General features: G+C 35.0%; 1 protein-coding gene across 1 annotated transcript; it reads left to right on the top strand.

The window, feature by feature from the left end:
• The first annotated feature begins 3529 nt into the window (after window positions 1-3529).
• On the top strand, window positions 3530-5446 carry LOC135143425 (uncharacterized). The gene is made up of 3 exons (XM_064075292.1): window positions 3530-3593; window positions 4037-4835; window positions 4888-5446. The coding sequence occupies exons 1-3, from the start codon at window positions 3530-3532 to the stop codon at window positions 5444-5446; spliced, it is 1422 nt and encodes a 473-aa protein (XP_063931362.1).
• Window positions 5447-10256: the final 4810 nt, after the last annotated feature.

The following is a 10256-nucleotide window of genomic DNA, read 5'->3' as shown; positions in this document are numbered from 1 at the left end:
CAAACAGTTCCAAAATAAAAAAAAATCGCTTATGAAATGGCCAAAGTGAACTATTTGCCTATTCCTGACAGCTGGAAAGTAAATAAAGAAGCTGAACATGAACGGTATTTAGGATTTATGTCAAGGAATAGATATTTAAGTCAGTGGCCGCTGATCAGGGGCGGCAAGGTCGACCATGCCCTACCCCAGTAAGCAAGAAACATTTGAGAAACATTTCAAATGAAACATAAAATTTAAAAAATGAAACATTGCTTAGATATATTTTTGAAATGTTTTATCACAACTTTCGCGAAACACATTTCTTTTACAATGTGTTCGAAACATTTCCAGTGAAATACAAGATGCGCACAACCAATACGCAACCCACTTGGCAGTGTCCTCAGTATTCGCAATGTACCTAGTAAACTTGTTTTGTGTGTGAATGTGAACTAAATAAACTGGAATTTTATAGTTATTTTTGTGCAAAATAGTAAGTATTAAACTTTTAATGTAGTTTTTACGATACATGTACCTATGTCATCATCGTCGATAATTTGGGTTTAAAATTATGACTTAACCACAAATTGATACCAGCATTTAAGCGGGATTTTAGTCTTGGTGGAATGATGTAGATATAAGGAATAATATGTATCTTGATGTAGGTATAACAAATACCCACTTTCGCGCTAATTTTTCAGTTTTATAATAGAAATAAGTCCCTAAAGTAGCCTAACCTAACCTAAAAGTTATTAATTGTGAATTTTTTCGTTTATTTGTGTGGTGTAAAGTGGCTAACACATACCTTTGCTTAACGTGCTAACAAATTTTACGTTAATAATAAATTTTATAACTGATCGCAATATTATTAAAAAATATATACAGGGTGTTTTTGAAATACACTACCAAAAGAGAGCAGGTAATTGGTGATGATAAATAGAACTAACTGACAAAAAATACTTTATATAAAAGTTTTTTCGTTTTCGAGATAAAATTAATCGAATATTCGGTCAAAATTTCCAGTACGCCACTGTATTAAAGGTAATTCAAAATGCCATCTTGTTCGCTTAGCAACAATAAAAATTTTATTTGGCAGGGTACTGTTGTCAATTTTGTGTCAGTTGTATCAAAATTGTTTACACAAATGCTGAATTAACTGATATGGTCCTACTGTATGGAAGGGCCCTTGGAAACGCTCGTGAAGCACAACGTCTTTATAGGGAAACATTTCCTGGACGAATTGTGCCCGATCATCATACATTTACCGCTACCGTTCAACATCTTAGAGACAACGGTGAATATCGTCCCCAAATGACAGATCGTGGCCGACAGAGAACTGGAAGGACATTAGCTGCTGAACCTGAGATCTTAAATATGGTAGAAGAAAACCCAAGTATCAGTGTCAGAAGGCTGTCCTACAGAGTTGGTGTTTCCCCATTTGTCGTTTGGCGTACATTAAGAGAACAAGGACTCCATCCGTATCATTTGCAACGAGTACAAGCTCTCAAAGAATCTGATTTACCTCGTCGGATTACGTTCTGCGAGTGGTTATTACAAAAAAATGATGAAGATCAACAGTTTATTGGAAACTTGCTGTCGACGGATGAAGCAACATTTACGAGAGACAAGGTATTTAATTGTCATAATACACACGTTTGGTGTGATGAAAACCCTCATGAAATTCATGAGGGGCACTTTCAAGAACGATTTAGCGTAAACGTGTGGGCAGGTATGGTAGGACATCACTTGATAGGTCCATATGTTTTACCTCCACGGTTAACTGGCGCTGCATATCTTAATTTTTTGAATAATACGTTGGAAAATCTTTTAGAGGATGTACCTTTAGCTACCCGGAGGAATATGTGGTATTTACATGATGGAGCCCCTGCCCACTATACACATGACGTGCGGGAATGGTTAAATCAAACATTTCCAAGAAAATGGATCGGAAGAAACGGTCCAGTACGGTGGCCTTCTAGGTCACCAGATCTAAATTCTTGTGATTATTTTTTATGGGGGCATATGAAGCAATTAGTCTATGCGCCACCTATTAATTCCATTGAAGAACTGACAAATAGGATTCATGATGTTTCGGCTACTATCAGAGCAAATCCAGACATGTTAAGAAGAGCGCAAGGATCATTAATTCGTCGAGCTCGGGCATGCATTGCGAATGATGGTCGGCATTTTGAGCAATTTCTATAAAAAATAAATCGTTTTCGTTTCACTACTCGCTTCTGTAATTATTCAATCTTAATTTAAAAGGCAAGATTACTTTTCAAAATCCAAGGATTTTCGAATTGTCAAATCTGACTTTACCTTTGCTTACTATACTATTTCCAGCGATAGATTGGAAAATTTTGAATTCACAATCGCCAATCGGAGAATTTAAAATATACTAACATTATACGGTTAAAGCTGTTAAAGGGTTGTAGTTTAAGTTGGCAACCAACGTTTCTTTTCCCGCGCAACGAATTTCCTACGCCTCTATGCCTGCGCCAGTCGGCCGGTTTCGTTTAACCTGTGTTTTGGACGATCTGATTAACGTTAATTTAAAATTTTGGTTCAAAAAGTTAAAAAGTGTGTTTTTTGCGTTTAGTGTTTGTGTTTTTTACTTGCTTTGATTTGTTAGGTATGATATTATAGACCTTTGTGCTATTTTTTGTGTAGTGGCTGAAGTTTGGACATTTTAGGTTAAGTTGTTTGTGTCAAAAAACGTTTCATATGGACCCCATGGAAAACATTACGAATAAAATTCATAATTACGCAAGAGTGTGTTGTTGATTTATTCTGTGCAATAATTATATACCATTATATTTTGTAGCCCTCTTCAACCCGGTGCAATATGACTGTTGTTGACAACATCCTGGCACAGAAAATGATTGCCAACGCGTATTCATTTTTCAAGAAGGAAAATTTTAATTTAAGATGCCCTACAGAGGTTGTTACTTCAATATAAAGTACGTAATGTTATTCGAAGTGTATGTTCCAGTGTAGATAATATTGTCTGTTGGAAATAAATTGTGTTATTATTATATTAAAAGTAATTTTACGTAGTTCAACATTATTTTCAAATCTACTTATATTTCAAATAAAGCGCCTTTGGCACTACTTTTTATAGCGGTCTATTTGGTGACTTTTCTGTCAGCTAATCTATCGGTGGAAATACTATATGCATTTTGATTCAAAATAATTTTAAATTCGTTGCTAGGTTTGTATTCAAATTAAATGCAATCAATTTACGTGGATATTTGCATCAGTGGTGTTCTAAGCAGGTGGTTAGAGGTGATTTTTTTCATCATTAAAAAAAGATTGAGACTTACTCAATTCGATTCCTTAAGGATGCCAAAGACCTTCATTAATTTTTGGTAACGTATTTCAAAAACACCCTGTATATAAGAAGTCTTAAGTAGTTCCATTCATAAAATCCCATAGGGGAAATGTGTCTGAGACGGCATGTTAGATAAGATGGCATACTATCGTTTTTACTAAGTTCGAATTTGAATTTAGCGCTTTGAGTAACGCCATCACGTCACTGTGGCGTAAGTAGAAAATGCTACGTAATTTGAGGTTAACTGGCGAGATGGTTTTCATGTTTGAGCAAACTGTTGAAACAGGTAAGTGTTAAAAACTTTTGTCCGTCTCAGAAAAACTCTCGTAAGATTTATTTTGAGATAAGTTGAAGGTTCTAGTAGTAATTTCTTATTTTTATTGTAATTGCGCATAAATTCATGACCACAAACCCAACGGTTTTATTCAAGATAATTATTTAAAGGTGCAATTTCGATTTAAACGTACTTTTATGTGAGATGGCACAGTAAATCTAAAGATGAGATGGCATGGTATGCCATCATGTCTTTATTATACTGATTTGTTTTACACCATTGAGATTATGTTTTTATTTGTCAGAAATGGGTCCTTATCGGAGAAAATCATCTCGTCAATCAGAATATGAAAGAAGCTATTCTCGCGGTTCGTGGTAAGAAAATGGGTTGGCTCCGAGCATCGAAAATATATTCTGTACCATCCACGACACTACGTCGACGAGCGAAAATTGCAGATGGCTGGAGAAAGGGTTACCTAGGCGGTCGTAAAAGCACGTTTGATAAAAACTTAGAAGATGAAATTGTCGCCCACGTAAAAAATCTAGAAACTAGATTATTTGGTATGTCTACAAATGATATACGAAAACTGGCTTATTATCAAGTGGCGGAAGCAAAAGGTTTATCACATAAATTTTCTGCAGCTAAAGAAATGGCCGGCTGGGATTGGTATAAAGGTTTTATGCAACGAAATCCTTCATTATCGTTAAGAACACCAGAAGCTACTTCGGCTGCACGCGCCAGAGCCTTTAATAAACCCCAAATAACAAAATATTTCAAATCTTTACTTGAAACCCTTGAAAAGTATGACTTCCAACCAAATCAAATATGGAACGTCGACGAATCGGGCTTGTCAACAGTGCCATCTAAAAATGCAAAAATTATTGCTACCAAAGGTAGGAAGCAGGTCGGCATATTGAGCAGCGCAGAACGAGGACAACATCTTACCGTTGTGTCTTGTATGAATCCACTAGGCATATATATTCCCCCAGCTTTTATTTTTCCAAGGAAAAATATGAAGCAAGAATTGTTGGATCACGCGCCCACAGGTTCAACAGGTTTTACTCAAGAAAAGGGGTGGATGACTGGAGACATCTTTTTGAAATGGCTAAAGCATTTTGTCAAATATGCAAAGCCCACAGAAGAGGAAAAAATTCTGCTTTTAGTCGACGGCCACGGCAGCCACAAAGACTTGAACGTTTTGAACTACGCAAAACACCATGGAATTATATATAATGTTTTGTTTTCCTCCCCACTGTACTCATAGAGTGCAGCCTCTTGATGTGAGTTTTTATGGGCCATTCACTAGTTTTTACAATCAAGAACTCATCAGTTGGTTAAGGAATCATCCTGGAAGAGTCATAATACATTACCAAGTTGCAGAAATATTTAAAACAGCTTATAATAAATCTGCGACGATAGAAAATGCTGAAAAGGGTTTTGCTGCAACAGGAATATATCCGTTTAACAGTGAAGTATTTCCCGATTGGATGTTTACTCCATCAGAGGTTACAAATGTTGATTTAAGCGACAATGAAACTTCCTCACAAAGAACTGAAAATGCTGAACAAATTCAGCCTAGCACATCTGCAACGTCACAGTTATCAGAAACACTAGAAATAACAAAGTCTCCCAATAAGGACATTTCCATTGAAGACATATCACCTTTACCTATTGCTGAACTTGCCAAAAATAAAAAGAAAAGAAGAAAAGGCAAGCAAGGTGTGTTAAACGACACGCCAAATCTTGAGGAAGCTAAAAAAGTTGAATCCGAAAAAAAAAAAACAAACAGAAAAACTCGCAGAAAACTGCGGTTCGAAGAGTTACTAAAAATTTATATTTTGGAGAAAGTGACGATGAACGTTTAGAGACTGATGATGAAGACGATCCAGCGTGTATATTTTGTAATGAATTATACACTGTTTCCAAAAGTGGCGAAATGTGGATTCAATGTCAGAAATGCAGAAAATGGAGCCACACAGAATGTGCGGGCTTAGTTCGAAAAGCAAAACAGTTTATTTGTGATCTTTGCAAATAATAAAAATTGTACTTTCAGAGTTAACTAATATTTTGTTTCTTTTTCAAAAAGTTGTTTTCTTTAATTATTTAATTTTTGGAAGTGTATTTAATATTTTTTTAACGGCATTTGAATATGTTTATGAAAATGTTATTTTGCTTTTTGATAAATAAACGTTTAAGAAATATTTTCTATTTTTTAACATTTGGTTAATGTTTTTGTTGTAAAATTTTAATGGTATGCCATCTCACCCTTAAGTATATAGATGAGATGGCTTGTGCGGTTGAGATGGCGTAGTGTTAATATTAGTTTATGCGAAAAAGGTTATCGTTTCAAATATGCTTCAAAACATAGTTTTGTGTTAACTAAGAAAATGCCCGAGGTGAAATAAATTAAATTTTTTTTTTTAATTTTTTATGAGGCGATTACAAAAAGTATGCCGTCTCAGACACATTTCCCCTAATAATTTGGATTTTAAACTGTATTACAAACCATCGTTTAAAACTAAAAGACATATAACAAGACTTGTAGCGAAAGAGAAATTAAAGTTTGCCTACTCTAATCTGAATGACTATGTTATGGTGCAACAGAGTGACGCCCAGCTTCATAAAGAAAACGGAATTAACAAATTTCAAACAATAACAGAACACTTCATTCCCTAGTCTAATGAATCGACGGCTCGATTCCATTTACCTGGTTATAATATTCCACTCGTAAATTCATCAGAATCGAGAAATTTCAACACACATTCAAATGCCAATGCAGTTCAGGAAGCAAATTTTAATTTTATCTCAAAATTTGTTTCATACTTGGCCATTAAATCTAAACAAATGCAAAAAATGCAAAAATTTTGTGTACTTCTGTTTCATGAAGTTTACTTTACACCTTATATAGCAGTTGATATGAAAACAAAATCGATTAGTGGTCTAGAGAACGCATGGGATCTTAAGGACACGTTCATATAGGGGGGGAAACTGGGATGGTAAGATTGGCAATACAAAGTATGTGGACCACTAGTGAGGGCTGGCGGAGGAGACAGCATCGGTGAGCAATTAGAGACACCAATGTCCATGGGCGCAAAACGACATCACTTTCGTCAATTCGCACCAAATTCTCTTTGCGTTAGGTGTAGTGAGCACGTGTTTACAAGTTTATTTTAGTTTGCTTAGAAGAAAAATAGTAGCTATCAAAGCCAAGACAACACTAAGATTAGTTTAATTGCAGTGTAAGTTGGCTATACTTTGGAGAAGGTATACAGGGTGTTATTGAAAGGTACGTACAACAAAATTGACAGTTCGTCGCGAAGTCTAAGAAGTCTGAAAAACTTATTTTGTGTTATCAAAATTATAAGGGAAAAATTAACCCTTATCCAACCTTTTTGGACGCTACTGAAGCATAAATAGGTAAAATTAATTTATTTGAGTAAATCCTAGCAACTGTAATAATGAAACTTTTGTCAAGACTAAATGCTGCTATAGAAACGAGAGATGATCTTTTTATCAGAGGCGTACACCGAATTTGGACATAAATTTTAATAATTTATATCTCTAAAAGGAGAACACTATTACCTGAATTTTTTTTAAGTTTTAGCACCCATACTTTGAGACCAATTGCCGATTTTATTTTGTACGTACCTTTCAATAACACGCTGTATGTATAGTAAAATGTAAAAAAGGACATTTTAACATAAGTGAAGTTTTAGGTTAAACCAGATCAAGACTGCCAACCATGCTCTTGTTTTCATTGTCCGTGATATTACAAAGCAATGAAAACAAGTTATTGCCTATTACTTCACTGCTAATACCATTGCCGCGAACAATCTCAAATTTCTTATCAAAGAAATATTTGTGCAGCTTCAAGATGTTGGTTTGAACCTAGTGGGTACTGTTTGTGATCAGGTTTCGACAAGTTGCTCTGCTGTAAATCAACCTTGTGCAGAAAAACATTCCAGACAAAGCCCAAATTACTTTTTTGTTAATACCCAACCGACCGTAACGATTTTTGATGTACCACATCTTTTGAAAAACACGCGAAATTCATTATTGACGTGTAAAATCCAATTTCCTCCTCACAAATTTGCAAAATTTTAATATATTGAGTCAGTTTTCAATTTTGCCAGTAAACAACTTTTAAATCTTTGCCCAAATTGAAGAGGGAGCATTTCAACTTCACAGATTCTCGTGTGAAGATGTAAGTGTAAGCAGCTGCTGCCCAGCTTAGCAGTTCTGTGGCTAGTGCCACAGAAACTTTCGTAACTTTTGCTAATGTTTTATCTTCCGCAGCCATCCACACAGCAGAGTTTGTGCAAAAAATGATTTGCTTAACTCCCTCAGTAGTTCAAATTTCCAAGTTTCAGATTACAAACGCTTTAAATACGCACTTTCTGAAAATTCCCCCCTTTTGAAATTTTGGTCAAAATTGTTAACAGAAATGAATCAGTGGAGATTTATTGATTTGAAAAACGGAGCTAATCTCAAGAATCGTTATCAGTTTGTTAAGGGTTGGCAAACGACGATCAAATCAATCATGCTTCTCTGATCCAGACTCAAAGATATTGATGGGACTGAATAAAGACTCATTTGAAAATCTTTTTTTAGTGTCCATGAACATGGGGCTGCAAACAGCCGTGTCATCAAATTACTCCAGCTTTGAAAACTGTTGTTGTAAATAAATTATTTGTCACCCAGTAATGTTGATGGCAATTATGAGGCTTAATGTAGCTTTTAGATGATCTTGTGGGGCTCCTGGTAGGTGCGGATTCTCAAAAATTCCACAATGTAGAGGATCAAGACATAATCACAAGTATCAATAAATTTTGAAGTTCCAGATCTTGATAGATGTGGAACTTCAAAACTTATTGATACTGACTATATTTAAAATGTGATAGGTTAAGCCTTGTGTATCTTCCTTCGGAAGATATGTTGTAGGATGGGTTCTAAAATTCTGGTATTCCTGGTTGTGACTCTTGTCAGAGTATTTTATATTCTGGGATGGTTACACACCGCCATCATCTTACATCGCTTAGGGAAAGAAATAATCCAGCGGTTAACGTATGCCAATGTGTAATGGCTCTTGTCGATAAAATACATTCTTGTTTGTATGAATTCCTTGAAAATTATGAATTCCAGAGAAATCTGGAAGATGAATTCAAGAGTTTGTTCAAACAGAATGTAGGGTAAATGTGGTATATGTGTCCCTAGAGGATAAACGCCCCAATGCTATATTTAAGAAACTATATGCCAGAGGTCGCTACTTTCTTCTCTAATGACGCGTTTTGTATCACAGTAGCCTCAGACGAAGTGTGGAGTGCGTAACTCTCAATGTTTTAATAATATTAAAATAATTAAAAACTCAGGTAAGTCATTGTTAATAACACCAATTTTCGACCTTTTAGTAGACAGAGTTAATTGCACAAATTTAGTGTAAACAATTCGATTTTTGACTTTATAACCTCTTAAATGATTTCTCTAATACCAAACGTTGGATTTATACCAGAAATAGTGCGGGAAATTTAAATATTACGTGGGGGATATATCCTAAATAAAATTTAGCAGTAGCGATATATGCCCTAGTACAGTTAATTTTATAATGTATGTAAGGTTCAGTAACTTTTTGATAATTACAGAAATGCCACGAAAATACCAAAGGAAACAAAATGTTACGCCTCGGGTATTTTGGACTGAAGAAAACTTGCGCCTGGCGATAGACAAAGTAACGTCTAAACAACTTGGTGTGAATGAAGCTAGCAGAGAACATAGTATTCCTTCTAGAACACTTCGAAGGCGAATTCAGGTAAATAATTCATCAAAATTAGTTTTGAGAAAGCCACCGGCTCTAGGAAAAATCAATGAAGATCGATTAGTAAAACACATCCAAAAACTCCAAACTATGGGGTTTGACCCATTAGAAAAAACTGTTCGTACGATTGCTTATAATTTTGCAAAAAAACTAAATTTGGAACACAAATTTTGTGTACAAGGAAATAGTACAAATATGGCTGGTACACACTGGTTTTATTCATTTATGGATAGGAACCGTGAGCTCTCTTTAAGAAAAAGCGAAGGTCTGTCACTTGCGAGGGCAAAAGGTATGAACAGACAAGAAGTGGAAGAGTTTTACGATTTATTGAAAAACACTCTAGAAAAATATAATTTGTTTAATAAACCCGGATCCATTTTCAACATGGATGAAAGTGGCATTCAAATGGAAGTAAATGCGTACATGTTATCACATCTAAAGAAAAGGGAGAAAGTATTTCAGTCATAGCATGTGCTAATGCACAGGGTACGTTCCTACCACCAGTTTTAATATTAAAAGGTGTACGAAAAAATTCTGCCATTCTAGAAGGAATGCCTCCATCGTCGGATTTATAAATAAATAATGAATAAGTAATAAAGAAGTATTCGTCCCGCGAAAACCCACAGGTTTTGTTCTTTTAATTCTTGATGGGTACAGTTCCCGCTGTAGCAACTATGAAATGTTGGAGTACGCCGAACAAAATAGTACGAGCCCTAACAACTAAATATTGGGACACCAAAAATTTTTTATAAAAAAATCACCAAACTTTTTAACAAAAATGTAATTTATTTTAGATAATTAAAATTTTAAAATTAATTCGTTATGCAAAACTGTTATGTTTACAGCACAACAAAAACTGATTT

Source organism: Zophobas morio, unplaced genomic scaffold (assembly GCF_036711695.1).
Source record: "Zophobas morio isolate AGI-343-1 ecotype UQ-CSIRO unplaced genomic scaffold, CSIRO_AGI_Zmor_V1 ptg000058l, whole genome shotgun sequence".
Lineage (NCBI taxonomy): Eukaryota > Metazoa > Arthropoda > Insecta > Coleoptera > Tenebrionidae > Zophobas > Zophobas morio.
This window is presented reverse-complemented; position numbering and strand designations above follow the sequence as displayed.

Bases quoted from the DNA above. Each gene is read 5' to 3' on its own strand.
- LOC135143425 (XM_064075292.1), top strand. From the start codon at position 3,530: ATGCTACGTAATTTGAGGTTAACTGGCGAGATGGTTTTCATGTTTGAG. The intron at 3,594-4,036 runs GTAAGTGTTAAA...CGAAAATTGCAG, and splicing joins TGAGCAAACTGTTGAAACAG to ATGGCTGGAGAAAGGGTTAC. The intron at 4,836-4,887 runs GTACTCATAGAG...GCCATTCACTAG, and splicing joins GTTTTGTTTTCCTCCCCACT to TTTTTACAATCAAGAACTCA.